At 38.9% G+C, this 20,623-nt stretch overlaps 1 protein-coding gene across 6 annotated transcripts in view; it reads left to right on the top strand.

Moving 5' to 3' along the window:
* GAPVD1 (GTPase activating protein and VPS9 domains 1) overlaps positions 1 to 20,623 on the top strand; it is a 72,624-nt gene that overhangs the window by 17,374 nt on the left and 34,627 nt on the right. For all 6 annotated transcript variants that reach the window (XM_058694126.1, XM_058694123.1, XM_058694125.1 and 3 more), the window contains exons 2-7: positions 8,967 to 9,184; positions 10,981 to 11,824; positions 13,817 to 13,903; positions 15,686 to 15,820; positions 15,966 to 16,155; positions 20,300 to 20,460. In XM_058694126.1, the coding sequence (XP_058550109.1) occupies positions 9,000 to 9,184; positions 10,981 to 11,824; positions 13,817 to 13,903; positions 15,686 to 15,820; positions 15,966 to 16,155; positions 20,300 to 20,460 (1,602 nt within the window). In that variant the 5' untranslated portion in view covers positions 8,967 to 8,999. The remainder of the gene's footprint in view (positions 1 to 8,966; positions 9,185 to 10,980; positions 11,825 to 13,816; positions 13,904 to 15,685; positions 15,821 to 15,965; positions 16,156 to 20,299; positions 20,461 to 20,623) is intronic.

The following is a 20,623-nucleotide window of genomic DNA, read 5'->3' as shown; positions in this document are numbered from 1 at the left end:
TCCCAGACTTTAGCCTCTACTACAAAGCTGTCATCATCAAGACAGCATGGTATTGGCCCAAAAACAGACACATAGACCAATGGAATAGAATAGAGACTCCAGAATTAGACCCACAAGAGTATGGCCAACTAATCTTTGACAAAGCAGGAAAGAATATCCAATGGAAAAAAGACAGTCTCTTTAACAAATGGTGCTGGGAGAACTGGACAGCAACATGCAGAAGAATGAAACTAGACCACTTTCTTACACCATTCACAAAAATAAACTCAAAATGGATAAAGGACCTGAATGTGAGACAGGAATCCATCAAAACCCTAGAGGAGAAAGCAGGAAAAAACCTTTGTGACCTCAGCCGCAGCAATTTCTTACTTGACACATCTCCAAAGGTAAGGGAATTAAAAGCAAAAATGAACTATTGGGACCTCATGAAGATAAAAAGCTTCCTTTGCACTGCAAAGGAAACAACAAAACTAAAGGCAACCGATGGAATGGGAAAAGATATTTGCAAATGACATATCAGACAAACGGCTAGTATCCAAACTCTATAAAGAACTCACCAAACTCCACACCCGAAAAACAAATAACCCAGTGAAGAAATGGGCAGAAGACATGAATAGACACTTCTCTAAAGAAGATATCCAGATGGCCAACAGGCACATGAAAGGATGCTCAATGTCACTCCTCTTCAGGGAAACACAAATCAAAACCACACTGAGATACCACCTCACGCCAGTCAGAGTGGCTAAAATGAACAAATCAGGAGACTGTAGGCGCTGGGGAGGATGTGGAGAAACGGGAACTCTCTTGCACTGTTGGTGGGAATGCAAACTGGTGCAACCTCTCGAGAAAACAGTGTGGAGGTTCCTCAAAAAATTAAAAATAGATCTACCCTATGACCCGGCAATAGCACTGCTACGAATTTACCCAAGGGATACAGGAGTGCTGATGCATAGGGGCACTTACACCCCAATGTTTATAGCAGCACTTTCAACAATAGCCAAATTATGGAAAGAGCCTAAATGTCCATCAACTGATGAATGGATAAAGAAATTGTGGTTTATATACACAATGGAATACTACGTGGCAATGAGAAAGAATGAAATATGGCCTTTTGTAGCAACGTGGATGGAACTGGAGAGTGTGATGCTAAGTGAAATAAGTCATACAGAGAAAGACAGGTACCATATGTTTTCACTCTTATGTGGATCCTGAGAAACTTAACAGAAGACCATGGGGGAGGGAAAGAAAAAAAAAAGGTTAGGGAGGGCGGAAGCCAAACCATAAGAGACTCCTAAAAACTGAGAATACACTGAGGGTTGATGGGGGGTGGAAGGGAGGGGAAAGTGGGTGATGGGCATTGAGGAGGGCACCTGTTGCGATGAGCAATGGGTGTTGTATGGAAACCAATTTGACAATAAATTTCATATTAAAAAAAGATGAAAAATAATAGCATGTTTATATATTGGTGAGAATATCCAGTAGAGAGCGAAATATGGATGGGGGGATGGGGTAGTTGGGATTACTGCAGTAATATTCTTGAGTAGATAGATGTGAAGGGAGGAAATTAGCATAAAAGTGAGGGTTGGCTTTGATCATGAGAAAGGCAGTCCATTCAAAATAAAAGGTAGAGCATGTGTGTGTGTGTGTACACACATATATATATATATACTTGTAGTTACTTGTAGTTTAGTTGTTCCTGGCGTCCAAGTTGACTAAACTTTATGAGGACAGAGGCTGTGTGTGTTCTGTCTTGTACTATTAGTGCCTGGTACAATGAAGACATTCAGAAAATATTTGTTGAATTGAATTAAGTTGGAGAAGATGGCTTTTAACAGCCTTACCAATTCTAAGATTCTTTTTTTTATTTTTCTTTAATGCTTTTTATTTTTGAGAGAGAGAGACAGTGCATGAGTGGGGGAGGGGCAGAGAGAGAGAGGGAGACACGGAATCTGAAGCAGGCTCCGGGCTCTGAGCTATTGGCACAGAGCCTGAAGCAGGGCTCAAACTCCTGAACCATGAGATCATGACTTGAGTGTAAGCCGGACGCTTTACCGACTGAGCCACCCAGGTGCCCGCCCTTTAATTTTTTTGTTAATGTTTATTTAAAAAATTTTTTTAATTTTTTTAAACGTTTATTTGTTATTGAGAGACAGAGAGAGACAGAGCTTGAGCAGGGGAGGGACAGAGAGAGAGGGAGACACAGAATTGGAAGCAGGCTCCAGGCTCTGAGCTGTCAGCCCAGAGCCCGACGCGGGGCCCAAACTCACAAACTGCAAGATCATGACCTGAGCCGAAGTCGGACGCCTAACTGACTGAGCCACCCAGGCACCCCTGTTAATGTTTAGTTTTGAGAGACAGAGAGAGAGACACAGAGCATGAGCAGGGGAAGGGCAGAAAGAGAGAGAGGGAGACACAAAGAACCTGAAGCAGGCTCCAGGCTCTCAGCTGTCAACACAGAGCCCGATGCAGGGCTCAAACCCATGAACCGTGAGGTCATGACTTGAGCCGAAGTCAGATGCTTAACCCACTGAGCCTCCCAGGCACCCTCACTTTTTTTTTTTTTTTTTTTTTTTAAAAGAGAGAGCACGAGTAGATGAGAGCACGATAATGAGTGATAATTGAGCATTTTTTCATATGTTGGTTGGCCGTCTGGATGTCTTCTTTGGAGAAGTATCTATTCATGTCTTTTGCCCATTTCTTTACTGGATTATTTGCTTTTGGGGTGTTGAGTTTGATAAGTTCTTTATAGATTTTGGATACTAACCCTTTATCTGATGTGTCAATTGCAAATATCTTCTCCCATTCTGTTGGTTGCCTTTTAGTTGTGCTGATTGTTTCTTTTGCTGTGCAGAAGCTTTTTATTTTGATGAGTTCCTGATAGGTCATTTTTGCTTTTGTTTCCCTTGTCTGTGGACAAGGCGTGTTGAGTAAGAAGTTGCTGCGGCCAAGGTCAAAGAGGTTTTTGCCTGCTTTCTCCTAGAGGATTTTGATGGCTTCCTGTCTTACATTTAGGTCTTTCATCCCCTTTGAGTTTATTTTTGTGTATGGTGTAAGAAAGTGGTCCAGGTTCATTTTTTTGCATGTTGCTGTCCAGTTTTCCTAGCACCACTTGCTGAAGAGACTGTCTTTATTCCATTGGATATTCTTTCCTGCTTTGTCAAAGATTAATTGGCCATAAGTTTGTGGGTCCATTCCTGGGTTCTCTGTTCTGTTCTGTTGATTTAAGTGTCTGTTTTTGGGCCATTATCCACCTGTATTTTAAATGAGTGTAAACTCAGATGAAGTAGATATCACTAGAAGCCAGTTGAAGTAAAAACCAATAGATAAAAGGAACTTTAAGGAGTCAATTATTAACAGAACTGAAAATTAAGGTAGATGTGAGTGACAAAATGTTTAGGTTAGTCTGTTGAGGGCAAGGGCTGTTTTTGAATCAGAACTGAGTCAGTGTGAATTTTGATGTAGCTACTTGCTAGATACATCAACACTTTTCTCAACTGTTAAATGAAGTTAATGAGAGCACAGTCATCATAGGGTTTTAAGGATTCAATGAGGAAAAAATAGCAGTGCCTGGAATAATAAAGTTCTAAATAAATGTTAGCTTGATAGAGTATTATTGTTTGTTTGATATTGACAATGTTGTTACTTTTCAGGATACTAACTTATTTGCAGATGTTTGTACTTTCCTGTTGTCTTCAGTTTGGTAAAATTTCCCACTTTTAGTTGTTTCTCCCTATATTTTATTTAAGCTATTTCCTGGTAGCTGTTAACTCCTCTTGTGTTATAGGGTGCCTTAGAAGAGCAGAACAACTTTATAGACTTTACTTTTTACATTCTCCAACCCTCTTTTGGCAACTGTGGGTGGTTTTTTTTTGCTTTTTTTAATGTTTATTTACTTTTTTTTTTTTTTTTTCAACGTTTATTTATTTTTGGGACAGAGAGAGACAGAACATGAACGGGGGAGGGACAGAGAGAGAGGGAGACACAGAATCTGAAACAGGCTCCAGGCTCTGAGCCATCAGCCCAGAGCCTGACGCGGGGCTCGAACTCACGGACCGTGAGATCGTGACCTGGCTGAAGTCGGTAATGTTTATTTACTTTTGAGAGAGAGAGAGAGAGAGAGAGAGAGAGAGAGAGAGAGAGAGAGAGACAGCGCAACAGGGGAGGGGCAGAGAGAAAGAGAGAGAAAGGGGACACAGAATCCGAAGCAGGCTCCAGGCTCCTAGCTGTCAGCACAGAGCCCGATTAGGGCTCGAACCCATGAACTGTGAGATCATGACCTGAGATGAAGTCGGATGCTTAACCGACTGAGCCACCCACGCACCCCGGCAACTATTGTTTTTAAGCAGTGACCTGTTAGGTATTATTATTTGTGTGTGTTGGGGGGTGGGGGGAGTATTTTTTTTTTCAGAATGTGTGAGCTAATAATAATCTTGGTGCTGTACCTGATTTGAGTTCACTTAACATGATTGAGCTCCTCCTACCTGCCATGAGGTATGTTAGGACACAAAGTTGAATTCTCTCCCTCAGTGTTTACAGCCTAAGAGGAGAGATAGAGATGTAATATCATTATACTCCAACGTGTGGTACATGTTGTATAAAATAGTATTCAGCATATGAATTCAATTTAGGTAAACTGGACATAAATATAGGTCAGAGTTAATATTTTTAACCTCTTAACATTTTACCCAGTGGTTTACTGACATTTTCTTTTTTTTTTTTTTTTAACTCAATTTTTAAAATTTACATCCAAGTTAGTTAGCTTATAGTGCAACAATGATTTTAGGGGTAGATTCCTTAATGCCCCTTACCCATGTAGCTCATCCCCCCTCCCACAACCCCTCCAGTAACCCTCTGTTCTCCATATTTAAGAGTCTCTTATGTTTTGTCCCCCTCCCTGTTTTTATATTATTTTTGCTTCCCTTGTGTTTATCTGTTCTATGTCTTAAAGTCCTCACATGAGTGAAGTCCTATGATATTTGTCTTTCTCTGACTAATTTCGCTTAGCGTAATACCCTCTAGTTCCATCAATGTAGTTGCAAATGGCAAGATTTCATTGGTTTGATTGCCATTTACTGACATTTTCTTATGTTTATATGGTAATGAGAAGATTATGGATTTATACAATAATATTTTATTTTATTTATAATTTTTATTTTTTTTTATATAACAATGTTTTAAAAAGTATCATCTTGTATGGTAACCTATTAACCTGTTTTTTTGCCACCACTCAGACCAGCTAATTATAGAAAGAAAAAGTACTGAAACATACAATTCTTGAACTTGATGAAAGGAAAAAAAATGCTTAGCAAGTTTGTCTAGACTTACCTAAAATATCTTTGATTTGGAGCTATTGAGGGATTTAGAAGGTGAATTCTTGTTTAGATTAGGTGGAGCATTACTTGCATGTGTTAAATTTTTTTTAAGTGAAGCTATATTTGAAGGTTTTAATTTCTAAATTGCATAAATTGGCTCATATTTTGCTATGTCACTGGAAACATTTTATGTGTCCTCTCTATCTTGAACAGTATTTCGGTTATAATTAGACTGTGAGCTCCTTGAGATTAGGGGACCTGGCTAAGCTCCAGAAAAGCTCAATAATATATTTGTTGAATTAAATTGTATTAAAGCAGCAAGAAGGGCACAGTTTGAGAATTTCTAAAATATTTTTTCCTATTTTTTATTATGAAAAATTTCTAACGTAACTGAAATTGTTGAAGGATAGTATAGTGATCAACTACCCTTCACCTAGATTCAACAATTGTTTACATTTTGCTGCATTTAAAAAATCTCCTGGGGCACCTGGGTAGCTCTGTTGGTTAAGCGTCTGACTTTAGCTCAGGTCATGGTCTTGTAGTCTGTGGGTTTGAGCCCCACGTCGGGCTCTGTGCTAACAGCTTGGCACCTGGAGCCTGTTTCAGATTCTGTTGTCTCCCTTTCTCTCTGAGCCTCCCCTACTCGTGCTCTGGCTCTCTCTCTCTCTGTCAAAAATAAAGAAAAAAATTTTTTTAATCTCTTATTTTTTTGCTGAACCATATACAAGGAAGTTGCAGACATCCTTAACACTATACTTTTATATACTTGAGCATGCATCTCTTAAAAATAAGATATTCTCCTGAGTAACCACAGGATTTTTGCATCATTCTTGTAGGGATCAGGGTAATAATAATGGCATACTGGCTCTATCATCTATCTACCACTTGTGTGGCCCTGAGCAAATTACTCAGCATCCCCGAGCCTCAGTTTCCTGGGCTGCAGAGCCCTTGTTTCAGAGGGATATTATGAAGAGGGAATGTTTAAAGTTCCTAGAAGCACACCAGGCACCATTTTCAGTTTATAACCTGTTTCTCCATATGATACTCAACTGTGGTGAATAATACCATACCTACTCTTGTTCCTAGAGTTGGAAACTTTTACCTTATTTTCCCCAATTGTGATGAACAAATCTTGTATTTCTACCTCGTAACATGTCTCAAACTTGTCCTGTTCTTTCTATTGCTACTACATTTCCTGCCTACCAACAACTTCGTTGTCTCTCTTCATCTAGTCCTATCCCCGTGTCCTCATTTTTTTCCTTACTGCTGGAGTTTATGTTCTCAAATATAAATATTATCATAATAGGAGCTTAAACTCCTATTTAAAACTTTTCCCAACACCTACAGTGCAAAGTCTAAGTTTCTTGACTCTGGCTTTTGTGTACCTTTTGTCTCTGCAGCCTTATCTCTCATTTTACCCATTCTCCACCTCTCCCCATCTCACTGAACACACAGACACAGTCCCCCAGACTGTAGGAAGCCATGAGTAACTCTCTAAATGTACTCTTCGTTATACGCCTCTGTGCCTTTGCTTGGTTCTATCTGGAACTCCACCCCACCCACCATCCTCTTTATGTCTGGCAAATACTCGTCTCTCCCCTCCCCAGCCCCTCAACTTGCCTTTCAAGACTAGGTGCAGGTATCTAACTCCTCAATCGTTTCTTCTCTTTTTGTCTCCCCTCCACATTGTACAGTCTAATAGCATAACACCCATTACATTTTTGGTCTGCTTCATTCTGCTAGGTTAGGAAGTTCTTGAGGGTGCACATTAGATTTTATTCCTTTTGTATTTCTGGTACCTAATATGTTGCTTGTACCAGGATGATAAATGTAGATATTGTGTCCACTTTTTATGGGTGAAAAAAATCTGAGGTTCAGAGAATATGCTTTATGTGCCCAAGTAATAGCACTAATTAATGAAGTATTCAGGTCTTTAAGAGCCCATTTCAGTACTGTTTTCATTAACTGTAATACTTCTTACAATTGCAATCATTTATTCAGTGATTCTGTTCTTAGTCTATGAACCTAGAGCCTCCTAGAGGATGTTAGAGTTCCCACATGGAAGTCTACAAATTGTAAACTGAGTTAATATGATTTTATAAGTATATGTCTGTATGTCACCAGTTATTTTTTTTTTTCAACGTTTTTTATTTATTTTTGGGACAGAGAGAGATAGAGCATGAACGGGGGAGGGGCAGAGAGAGAGGGAGACACAGAATCGGAAACAGGCTCCAGGCTCCGAGCCATCAGCCCAGAGCCTGACGCGGGTCTCGAACTCACAGACCGCGAGATCGTGACCTGGCTGAAGTCGGACGCTTAACCGACTGCGCCACCCAGGCGCCCCACCAGTTATTTTTTGAATGTACCCAGATACTTTTGTTATTAACAATGAATCATCTTAGTGGACATACTTACATCTTTTGAGAAGAGAGCAATATGAGGGCCTTCATGATACAGGAGATTTAGAATAACAGCTTCGTGTGGTTTGCTGGGGAATTGATAAAGTATAAGAGAGTGGTCTTTGGAAGCAATAAGATTCAGGTTAGATGGTAATATCTGAAATTTTCCTAGTTTTCAGTAGTTCATTAAAATAAGAAAGTTAAAAAAATTCCTGAAATGAAAATTATTAATTGCTAAACCTGTTTATGTCAGGCAGCTTTAAAAAAACATTTCTAGCTGCTACCATAATGTTTAATTCTGTTTTTTTGGTCTTAGCACCAAAAAAAAAAATTCAATATATGAGCAGTTTTTTTTTTTAATTTTTTAATGTTTATTTATTTTTGACAGAGAGAGTGAGCAAGCATGAGCGGGGGAGGGGCAGAGAGAGAGGGAGACACAGAATCCGAAGCAGGCTCCAGGCCCTGAGCTGTCAGCACAGAGCCTGACGCGGGGCCTGAACTCACAGACTGCGAGATCATGACATGAGCTGAAGTCAGTTGCTCAACCGACTGAGCCACCCGGGCGCCCCATATGTGAACAGTTTTTATTGGATCTGTAAACATATTGAGAGCTTTGAGGTCTGGGTTGTCATCTCCGTTAAAATGTGAATTCACTGCAAATGTATTGTTTTATCAATTCCAGATCCATTAAGGTCACTCATGAATCTGATTGGCTGGGACAACTTTTTTCCTAGCTTTATTGAGATATAATTGACATATAACATTGTGTAAGTTTAAGGTACATAATGTGATGATTTGATACACAAATGTATTGCAAAGGTTAATAAGGTTAATTAACACCTCCTTTACCTCATATAATTACCGTTTTGTTGTTGTAGTTATGGTAAGGACATTGAAGCTATACTGTCATTGTAATTTTCAAGTGTACAATCGTAATGTTAATTCTTTTTTTTTTTAAGTTTACTTATTATTCGAGAGAGAGAGTGAGAGAGAGCATGAGCAGGGGGAGGGCAGAGAGAGAGAGGGAGAGAGAGCGAGCCCCAAGCAGGCTCTGTGCTGTCAGTGCTGAGCCCTACTTGGGCCTCAGTCTCATGAACTGTGAGATCATGACCGGAGCTGGAATCAAGAGTCGGACATTCAACTGACTAAATGCCCCTAAATGTAGCCTAATTCTTAATGTATTCTCCTACCCCTTTTGATTTTGGAAAACAATTTAAGTGACATCAAATTTTTAAATTTGTCTTTTTCCTCTTAGTGATTAGCCTTTGTACCTGCCCTGCATTTGAAGATGGTGAAGCTGGATATTCATACTCTGGCCCATCACCTCAAGCAGGAACGCTTGTATGTAAACTCTGAGAAACAGCTCATTCAGAGGCTAAATGCAGATGTACTTAAGACGGCTGAAAAGTTGTATCGGACAGCATGGATTGCTAAGCAACAGAGAATTAATTTGGACCGGCTTATCATAACCAGGTAAAGAAAAAGTTTTATGAACCACTGTAGTTCTGTGCTCACTGGTAACTGTAAATCTATTTCCTACAAAGTGCATGGTTTCAGACAGTTTGAGTCAACATTAAGGTGAGTTTTTGTCTATTAAGCACTGTTACAGAGAATTATACCTTTAGTGTTAATATTTTATACCACATCAATTAATTTTGTCTCTTTATATATGTAACATTTTATTGTTGCTGAGAGTAAATTATCTTGTGTTCCACTTTTTTTCATTTTTTTAAGTAGGCTCCATACCCATCATGGGGCTTGAACTCATGACCTGAGATCAAGAGTTTCATGCTCTACCAAGTGAGGAAGCTAGGCACCTCTCTGCTTTCCTAATATTACTGTTGTTATTTTAGAGATGAAAAAAAAATTTTTTAAGTTTATTTATTTATTTTGAGAGAGAGAGAGAGAGAGAGCGCGTGTGTGCTTGTGCGTGCAGGCAGGGGAGAGGCAAAAAGGGAGAGAGAGAGAATCCCAAGCAGCTCAGAGCCCAAGGGGCTTGATCTCAAGAACCTGTGAAATTATGACCTGAGCTGAAATCAAGGGACACTTAACCGACTGAGCCATCCAGGCGAGTGACCCAGTTTTTAAGTAATCTCTACACCCAACGTGGGGCTTGAACTCATAACCCTGAGATGAAGAGTTGCGCACTGACTGAGCCAGCCAGACATGCCCTTTTTTCCTAATATTATTTAACATATAGTTGGCTCTTGAACAACAAATAGGTTTGACCTTGGCGGGTCCACTTATATGTGGATTTTTTAGAGTAAAGTACTGTAAATGTATTTTTGTCTTATGATTTTCTTATGACATTTTCTTTTCTCTAGCTTACTTTATTGTAAGAATACAGTATATAATACTTATACAAAATATGTGTTAATCGACTTTATGTTATCTGTAAGGCTTTCTTCTGGTCAACAGTAGACTATTAGTAGTTAAGTGTTTGAGGAGTCAGAAGTTAGGCGTGGATTTTCTACTGCACCCAGGGTCAGTGCCCCTGATGCCTGCATTGTTCAAGGGCCAACTGTATACATTTCCATGTTTTGATACTATTTGTCTACTTCTTCGTTTAGAAATGTTTTTCACTGTGTTAATACCTTATTGTTCTATTGTTCTAAGAAGCAGTTTTTAACTGTAAGAAGAGTGGTGCTGAGGTATGACGTTGAGAAAAGCGAGACACAGAAAAGTACATACTGTATGATTCCATTTATGTGACATTGAAAAAAAATAGGACCAATCTTTGATGGGAGAAATCAGAATAATGGTGGGGCGCCTGGGTGGCTCAGTTGTTTGAGCATCCGACTTCGGCTCACGTGTTGATCTCACGGTTTGTGGGTTCGAGCCCCACGTTGGGCTCTGTGCTGACAGCTCAGAGCCTGCAGCCTACTTCGGATTCTGTGTCTCCTTCTCTCTCTGCCCCTCCCCTGCTTGCACTGTTTCACTCTGTCTCTCAAAAATAAATAAATGTAAAAAATAGAAATATAATTAAAAAAAGAAATCAGAATAATGGTTATTTTTTGATACTTTTCATTGGACCTGATTTAATATGAGGAATTTGTCCTCCTTTGTACTTTTGGTTTTGCCTTTCTTTACACATTGAGATGCTGGTGGGCTGAAAGATTTGAGCACTTTGGAGTGATCTCATTGCTGGGACTATAATCAGTCTACGTTTCAGTGGAGTTTTAGTGGAGTTTCAGTGGAGTTTCAATGAAGTATATGTGTTATATTATTGTTGTTGATTTTGTTGTTTTGCTTGTCTGCTCATTTTTTAGTGCTGAAGCTTCCCCTGCTGAATGTTGCCAGCATGCCAAGATTTTGGAAGATACACAGTTTGTTGATGGATATAAGCAATTAGGATTTCAGGAGACTGCTTATGGAGAATTCTTGAGTCGGTTAAGGGAAAATCCTCGTCTTATTGCCTCCTCTTTGGTTGCTGGGGAGAAACTTAATCAGGAGAACACACAAAGTGTTATTTACACAGTTTTTACCTCCCTCTATGGCAACTGCATTATGCAAGAAGATGAAAGCTACCTCCTTCAGGTTTTGAGATACTTGATTGAATTTGAACTTAAAGAAAGTGACAACCCCAGGAGACTTTTGAGGAGAGGAACTTGTGCCTTCAGCATCTTATTTAAACTTTTTTCTGAAGGACTGTTTTCTGCCAAACTTTTTCTCACAGCTACTTTACATGAGCCAATCATGCAACTACTTGTTGAAGACGAAGATCACCTGGAAACAGATCCAAACAAGCTAATCGAGAGGTTCTCCCCATCTCAACAGGAAAAACTCTTCGGAGAGAAAGGCTCAGATAGATTCAGGCAAAAGGTTCAAGAGATGGTGGATTCCAATGAAGCCAAACTGGTGGCTTTGGTGAACAAATTCATTGGTTATCTCAAGCAGAACACATACTGCTTTCCACATAGTTTGAGGTGGATTGTGTCACAGATGTACAAAACCCTGTCCTGTGTAGATAGACTGGAAGTTGGGGAAGTCAGGGCAATGTGTACTGATCTCCTTTTGGCCTGCTTCATCTGTCCTGCAGTTGTCAATCCAGAACAGTATGGAATAATTTCTGATGCTCCTATTAATGAGGTGGCAAGATTTAATCTGATGCAGGTATGCTTTTGCTATTATTATTAGTGTGGCGTTCAGTTGAAAATCATTTGATTAGGTAGATGGGAATAGAAAATACGATGATAATATTTATATATTCTTACCATTCCTTTGCCTCAAACTGCCTTAAATGTTTTCTTCTTAAGAAATGGAAACAGTTGGGGCGCCTGGGTGGCGCAGTTGGTTAAGCGTCCGACTTCAGCCGGGTCACGATCTCGCGGTCCGTGAGTTCGAGCCCCGCGTCAGGCTCTGGGCTGATGGCTCGGAGCCTGGAGCCTGTTTCCGATTCTGTGTCTCCCTCTCTCTCTGCCCCTCCCCCGTTCATGCTCTGTCTCTCTCTGTCCCAAAAATAAATAAAAAAACGTTGAAAAAAAAAATTAAAAAAAAAAAAAAAAAAAAAAGAAATGGAAACAGTTATTATATTGGGATTTAAAAATATTGTCAGATATTTTAGTCCTAAAATATTTTGTGTTAGTTTTTAAATAGAGTCCTCAGATTTGAATGTATAGTTGGTTAGATTGTCTAGAACAGGGCCACCGTCCCTTTCCCATGATTTTAAAACCTAGCATGATTGAAAATCTTTATACATCATTTTCTTTTTTTTTTTTTTTTTTTTTTAATGTTTATTTATTTTTGAGACAGAGAGAGACAGAGCATGAACGGGGGAGGGTCAGAGAGAGAGGGAGACAGAATCTGAAACAGGCTCCAGGCTCTGAGCAGTCAGAGCCCGACGTGGGGCTTGAACTCACAGACCGCGAGATCGTGACCTGAGCCGAAGTCGGATGCTTAACCGACTGAGCCACCCAGGCGCCCCTATACATCATTTTCTATACATTGTTTAGTAGCAAAACTTAACTTGAACTCACATGAGGCTGTTTATCATCGTTATTCCATTTGCTGCTAATGAATATTCCTGTTTTGCTGCAGAAATGTTAATACATTTGATTACAGAATGCCACCGTTAATACTGGCTGTGTTACATCTATGCATTGATCAGCCTTTCAAAAATTACAAATTTTGAAATCTGAAACTCTTCAGGACCTAAGAGTTTTAGAAAGAGGAGTTCTGTGTGTGTATTAGCATTCCTTACCCCCCCCCCCCGCCAATCATCTGAACTACTGAAATCATGTTATTTCTTAAGAGAATCTTTTAATCATATCCTATCCCACAGAAATACTGTGAAGAAGAGATTGAGTTTATTTGGAATAGATTATATCTTTGGATGATTTTATTTTTAAACGATAAGCTTCTTTTTCATGGTTAGTTCTATTATATTGGTATGTTTAGCAATTAACTATAAAGAATCCCCAAAATAAAATTAAAAAAATTTTATTACCTGTGAAACACTAAATTTATTCTAAGATAGTGTAGTTGTAGTTTTTATTTTTGTCGTTCCAATAAAGATTGAGTCACTTATTTTCAAAATGAGCAAAAAGGGGAATTGTCCCAGATATTAAGATAATGCTATATTAGTTTTCTCCAAAGTGTCTTTAAAGAGAGTAGATTAACAGTTCTCTCTTACCAGTAAGAAACTTGCTCTGTGAATTAATATTTACCTTCCAAGCAGCTATGTTCTGTAGGATTTTTAAATCTAGAAAAAAAAATTCTACCTTGAGTATTTTATGAACTATATAAGGGAAAAGTACTTCATATTAACTTGAAGTAGTTTGAATTTTTGCAAATGAATTTTAAGATTTCTAAATGTATGAAAAGTATAATATCAGAAACAGAGGTGTTGCATTTTTATTTCATATTGTCAGTATAATGTATAAAGCAAAATTTTCTGTTTATTGTCCATAACTCTTAATCTAAATATAGTAAAAGCTGATGTAGAGAAGATACACGTTTTATTTGGGACCCTCTTTTGCATGCTTGGTCAGATTGTGTGAATATTACTATGAAACAGATGTTTAGACTAGAATGGAAGTGCTTTCATAGAGAAGAATCTGTAAGTATCTATAGCTTGTGTCTCCCTGCCACTGCTTTGGGTTGCAGGTTGGCCGCCTTTTGCAGCAATTGGCAATGACTGGCTCTGAAGAGGGAGACCCCCGGACAAAGAGCAGCCTTGGAAAATTTGACAAAGTAAGAATGAATACTGTCTCGTGTGAAATACTATTTATAGACAATTTTGCCAGAGTATTAGTGAACTTAACTACTGTCTTTATTGTCTTTCGGTGGTGTATAAATTAAATATTCATTTCAATTACCCTTGGTATAGCCATAGAAGGATACAATATTGGATCGGCAGCATTCATTTTTTTCATTTTAGAGAGAGAGAGCGTGTGCACGTGTGAGCGGGAGAGAGAGGTGGGAAGGAGGGTGGGGAAGGGAGGGAATGGAATCTCAAGCAGGCTCCACGCTCAGGGAGGAGCCCGATGCAGGGCTCAATTCCATGACCCTGGGATCATGACCTGAGCTGAAATCAAGAGCTGGACACTCAACTGACTGAGCCACCCAGGCACCCTGGATGAGCAATATTTAAAGGAAGATGTCACGGGGCACCTGGGTAGCTCACGCTGAGCATGGAGCCTACTTGAGATTCTCTCCTTCACTCCCTCTGCCCCTCTCTCCTGCTCTTGTGTATGTGCACACACACTCTCTCTTTCTCTCTCTAAAATACAAAAAGTTTAAAAATGATGATGTCACTAGAGATTACTTATTCTCAATTAATGAAGTGTTGAGGAGATGCCATAAGAGAGCCAAAGAGCTATTATTTTAAAAAGTTTAATTTAAGGCATCTGGCTGGCTTAGTGGGTAGAGCATGTAACTCAGTCTCAGGGTTGTGAGTTCAAGCCCCATGTTGGGTGTAGAGATTACTTTAAAAAAATTGAAAATGTTTAAGTAAATAAGTAGTTTAATTTTTTAAAAAGTCACTAAAGTTGGGAGCCTGGGTGGCTCAATTGGTTAAGCATCTGACTTTGACTCAGGTCATAATCTCACAGTTCGTGAGTTAGAGCCCCATGTTGGATTCTCTGCTATCAGTGGAGGGCCCACTTTGGATCCTCTGTCCCCTTCTCTCTCTGCCCTTCCCCTGCTCACGTTCTCTCTCAAAAATAAAAACTAAAACTTTTTTTAATAAGTTACTAAAGCAAACAAGAGATAATTGTATAGTTTTAAGTGTATTTCATAAGTATGTTTTATGGCATTGTTCACTTTAATTAAGTTAGATTTTAATTAATCATAGTCAAGTAGGCTATACATTCTACTTTGTTTAAAATTCAGAGGTTATATAGTCTAATTCTCCTTCCACCTCTGATTTCTAGCCTTTATTTCCTCCCCAAAAGGTTCTTCTTCTTTTTTTCTTTTTTAATGTTTATTTATTTATTTTGAGAGAGAGGGAGAAAGCACGTGCATGTGTGCAGTAGGGGCAGAGGGAGAGGAGAGAGAGGATCCCAAGCAGGCTCCATGCCGCCAGTGCAGAGCTGGATGCAGGGCTCAGTCTCATGAACTTGTGAGATCATGACCTGAGCCAGAATCAAGACTTAGATGCCTAACCAGCTGAGCCGAGCCACCAGGCACCCTTCCTCCCCAAAAGGTTCTTGATGTTCTCAGTCTTTTATGTTTTCTTCAAGAGGTCTATATGTAAACAAGCAAACTCTTACATATGTTTTCCTAGTCACCCCATCCCTCCCTTTTCACAAATGGTGGTGTAGTGTGCACTGTTCTGTGTCATGTTTGTTTCACTTACCAGAATTTTGTGTAGACAATGCTATATTAATTCATGAAGAGTTTAATTTGTTTCAATGTTGGGTTTAATACAATTTTCAAGAATAACTTTTTGCATGCTTGTCCCCCTTGATTAGACATTTTGTTCCCTTCTTTTAAAGGGGAAATATTTCACTTTGATTTTTCCCTGTTTAACAGAGCTGTGTTGCTGCTTTCCTTGATGTTGTGATTGGGGGCCGCGCAGTGGAGACCCCTCCAATGTCCTCCGTTAATCTTCTGGAAGGATTGAGCAGAACTGTGGTTTATATAACCTACAGTCAGCTTATTACTCTGGTAATGGCTTTATTCTTTAATAGGATTTTCTCAAAAGTCATTTATCTAAGCATGGGCAGAGTCACAGATGAGTACATTGTGTGAGAGATATATATTGTATTTGAAAAATTGATCTCACTAGCTAATGTCCTTTTACTTTTGCCAGGTGAATTTTATGAAGAGTGTAATGTCTGGAGATCAACTAAGAGAAGATAGGATGGCTCTTGACAATTTATTGGCAAACCTGCCCCAGGCAAAGCCAGGAAAAAGTAGCAGTTTAGAAATGACTCCCTATAATACTCCTCAGCTGTCTCCAGCAACCACTCCAGCAAATAAGAAGAATCGATTGCCTATAGGTAAAGAGAATTTCTCATATTCAGGCTCTCCTTAAATTTAGTGTATATATATATTTTTGGCTTTTGTTTCTGTTCAGTGTTTTGCAATATGGTTTTGAATAATTTGGGAAAGCCTTTCTCTTTATGTTTACTGATACTAATGCAATTTTTAAAAATTGCACCAATTAGTTATGGTTTATGAGTAAGTTCTAGCTTTATCTAGACCTACTTTTCATAATTAATTGAGATCATGCACCAACAGTATACTTTGATTATATTTTAGTAACTTTTCTTGGAAATCTGGATGTGCCATTTGTTATAAGTAGTCAGTATTTGGATTATGTAGCCCTGTCCTTTGTTCAAAGTTCTAAATAATAAAATAATAACTTAGTAGTTTCTGTCAGTAAAGTGGGAAATACACAGTTACTATTTCCCCAATATTGTTTTTTTTGGTGTTTTTTTTTTTTTTAACATTTATTTATTTTTGAGACAGAGAGAGAGCATGAACGGGGGAGGGTCAGAGAGAGAGGGAGACACAGAATCTGAAACAGGCTCCAGGCTCTGAGCTGTCAGCACAGAGCCCAATGCGGGGCTCGAACTCACAGACTGCGAGATCATGACCTGAGCTGAAGTTGAACGTTCAACCAACTGAGCCACCCAGGCGCCCCCCCAATATTGTTAATAATGTTTTATCAAGTGAGCTAAGATACCTTTATTTTATAAAATAAAGTTTCTTTTTATTTAGTCAAGCTTATTTAAAACAATTGGGTTTATTTAAGTTCTATTCACCTAGTAAACTTCTATTATCTATCTGTACACACACTCACACAAATTGATTCAGCATTACCATGTACCAGACTCTGGATGAGCACTTTATAGATGTAGTTTCATTTAATCATGCAAAAAGTCCCCACAAAAAGAGTAGGTATAATCACTATCCTGCGGGGTAGGGGTGGGGGCACTGTGTTGGACACTGGGAATGCAGAGAGCATTAGGATAGGCTGCTACTCTCTAGTTGCTGATAGTCTATTGGGGAGAATAAGAGGAGACCATTTCCCTTCATTATACTAAGTGTCTGATGGAGATAAGCATGCATGGAGGTTTATGGGGCACCCATGTTGTCCAAGTGGTGATAATGTCAGGAGATGATCCTAGAACAGGTGAAGCTAATACTTTCTCTTGAAGGATGAATGGGAGTGAGACAAAATAGCCAAGACAGGGAGGAAAAGAGTGTTTAGGCCAAGAGAGCAGTATTTTAATGCCATTTTTTTAATGAAAATGAGGAGGAGCTCAGCAAGTTAGTGAACATGAATAGGTACTTTATTTTATACATTTTACAGAATGGGATTTCATTTTTAAACTTCCATGAGCTGATTTGTTACGAACTGTTGATTTCTTTTTAATTTTTTTAAATGTTTATTTTTGAGAGAGAGAGAGACAGATTGCAAGCAGGGTAGGGGCAGAGAGAGGGAGACACAGAATCTGAGGCAGGCTCCAGGCTCTGAGCTGTCAGCACAGAGCTCAGTGTGGGACTTGAACTCATGAACTGTGATCACTACCTGAGCTGAAGTTGGACGCTTAACCGACTGAGCCACCCAGGCGCCCCAAGAATTGTCAGTTTCTTAAAATTAATCCATCTTACATTTAATAGAATAATATCAACAAGAATATGGTATCATATTCTTCAAGTCTTTGGCTTTTATCATCCTGAAATGTCAGTTTTCAGAATTAAAAATAGAAAAAAGATGAATTTTGACACTGGGTGATTTTTTTTTTTGACACTTGGGGATTTTTAATATTTTAGCCTATTTGCACTTTTTTAACAAGAAATGAATGATTTTTGGTAAATCAGAGATTTTTTTCCTCCATTATTCACTCCTGCACATGAGTTCTTTCATTTCTTGTCATCTAGAAGTGTCATTAAATATGGGTAGAACGGAAAGTAAATATTCAGATGTTTGCCCCATATACTTTGTATAGTCGTATGACCTGGTCACTGAATTTATTTCATATTTTTTAAAAATGTGCCCATTATTCAGAGGGTTGATTTTCTTTCTGTTTAATGCTTTTGCAACCCAGGACAACAGTTAGCAGCCATCACTCTCTGGGATTCCTCAGCCACTAATCTAACTGCTCATATTACTCTAGTAACCCCATTTTGTGCGTAATAGGCTGTTCTTCCTCTTCTTATATAACTTTCATTTAAGAGATAGTTTATGAAACTGTGCTCTGTGTGGATGTTGCTTTTGCTTTATGTAAATTGCTATATGGATTTTTATTACTTGCATTTTTATAAATTATAAAGTTTGTTGCTTAAGATTCATAAGTTGTTCATGAAGTTGAATTTAATTTCACAGTTCGTTAGAAAACAGTGAGTGAGGGTCAGCAAATAAAGGTGGGAGTGAACCTGGGTTACACTTTGGGAAATTGATGTGTGCTCTGAATTTTGAAAGTAAGAGTGATTAATGAACACATCTACAGCATTGTGTAGAGAGGATTCTTTATAATTCTGTCTTCAAGTAGGTCAACTTTCATTCAAAGTGAGGTTGAAAGACTTGTTGCTACAGAGCGTTTTTGCTTTATGTCTGTACTTTTGATTATTTTGCACTGAAATAGAATTTCTGTTTAGTATTCTAGTTGTACCAAATTTTATTGCCCTCTGAAAGAAAATTGAATTTATCACAGGAGACTTAAACTTGTAGAGAAATTGTCAAACTAAGTCTTTCGGTGTCTAAAAGTTCTTGTAAGATGTGTGGGATGGATTATTTGTTGTATTTTTTTTTTAAGTTTATTTATTTTGAGAGAGAGAGAGAGAGAGTGTGTGCAAGCAGGGGAGGGGCAGAGAGAGAGACAGACAGACAGACAGAATCCCAAGCAGGCTCTGCCCTGCCAGTGCGGAACCCTACCTACGGCTTGAACCCACGAACCTGAGAGATCATCACCTGAGCCAAAAACGAGTCAGATGCCCAACCAACTCAGCCACCCAGGCGCCCTGACAGATTATTTTAGAAAAAAGTATTACTTGTGTACTTATAGGTAGGAGGAAGAAAAATCCCAAAATAATTAGATTTTTTACTAATTTAGAATGTTTCCATAAAGCAGAGGAGAAACTTCTATTCAAACATAGGGAAATCTTTTTTTCTGCATCTTTGAAAAGAAGTTAATACTTTTCAAGAAAATCAATGTGTTTTCAAAAACTGATTCTGATTTTGTCAACGATTGTCTAATTAGTATACGTTATATGGCTAGCAGATTTCTATATGAAATTTTCTTTTTGATGTTTATTCATTTTTGAGAGAGAGAGAGAGAGCGAGAGTGAGAGTGAGCACGGGGGAGGGGCAGAGAGAGACACACACACAGAATCTGAACCAGGCTCCAGGCTCCCAGCTGTCAGCATAGAGCCCAGTGTGGGCCTAGAACTCATGCATCATGAGATCATGACCTGAGCCGAAGTCAGACGCTTAACTGACTGAGCCACTCAGGCGCCCCTCTATATGAAATTTTCAAATGATTGTAAGTTCAGTTATTAGTATGGGAGACCTGTGGCAGTTCAGTCATTTTCCAGGAGAAAGAGTTGAAGGTACACTGATAAGAAATAAGGTAATGCTTTTTTTGTCACCCCAAGTCTTCAGTTGAGAGATGTGTTTGCTGTTCTGCAGGTGCGCTCATCTGTGTGTCACTTCCTGGTAGGTGCACACAGATTAATGTTTCTATCAGTTTTGTTTTAAATCTTTTTTTTTAAATTTTTTTTAATGTTTATTTATTTTTTGAGACAGAGACAGAGCATGAACAGGGGAGGGTCAGAGAGAGAGGGAGACACAGAATCCGAAGCAGGCTCCAGGCTCTGAACTGTCAGCACAGAGCCTGACGCGGGACTCGAACTCACAGACGGTGAGATCATGACCTGAGCGGAAGTCGGACACTTAACCGACTGAGCCACCCAGGCGCCCCTGTTTCTATCAGTTTTGAAGGAGGATCTGTGTTAGTTATCAGCAGAGAACTGGGAAGGTGGAGGGTTTTGTTTTAATTCATATTCTCACCACCCTTTTTTTGTGCATATGCAAAAGTCCTACATTAATAGAAAATATATTTTTGTGTTTAGTGTACCATTTTCTTTGTTTTGTCTTGTTCTCTGAATTATTGTATTTGAAAATCTTTTTATTAGCAACTCGGAGTAGAAGCCGCACCAATGTGCTAATGGACTTACATATGGACCATGAAGGGTCATCTCAAGAAACCATCCAGGAAGTGCAGCCTGAAGAGGTGTTGGTCATTTCCTTAGGGACAGGTCCCCAGCTCACTCCAGGGATGATGTCGGAAAATGAGGTATGAATGTATTGTTACATTTAACTTATAGCCATCAGTGTTAAGAAACTTACTTCTTTTTTCTAATTAATGGTCTCTTATGTATAAGTCAGCATGTGTTTAATGAATGCATTAAATGCCAAATTCCCTATGAACGGTTCAGGGGCCTTTCACATTAACATAT

This window comes from Neofelis nebulosa, chromosome 12 (genome assembly GCF_028018385.1).
Source record: "Neofelis nebulosa isolate mNeoNeb1 chromosome 12, mNeoNeb1.pri, whole genome shotgun sequence".
Classification (NCBI taxonomy): Eukaryota; Metazoa; Chordata; class Mammalia; order Carnivora; family Felidae; genus Neofelis; species Neofelis nebulosa.
The sequence above is the reverse complement of the archived record's forward strand: the minus strand, read 5'-3'. Positions and strand labels throughout refer to the sequence as shown.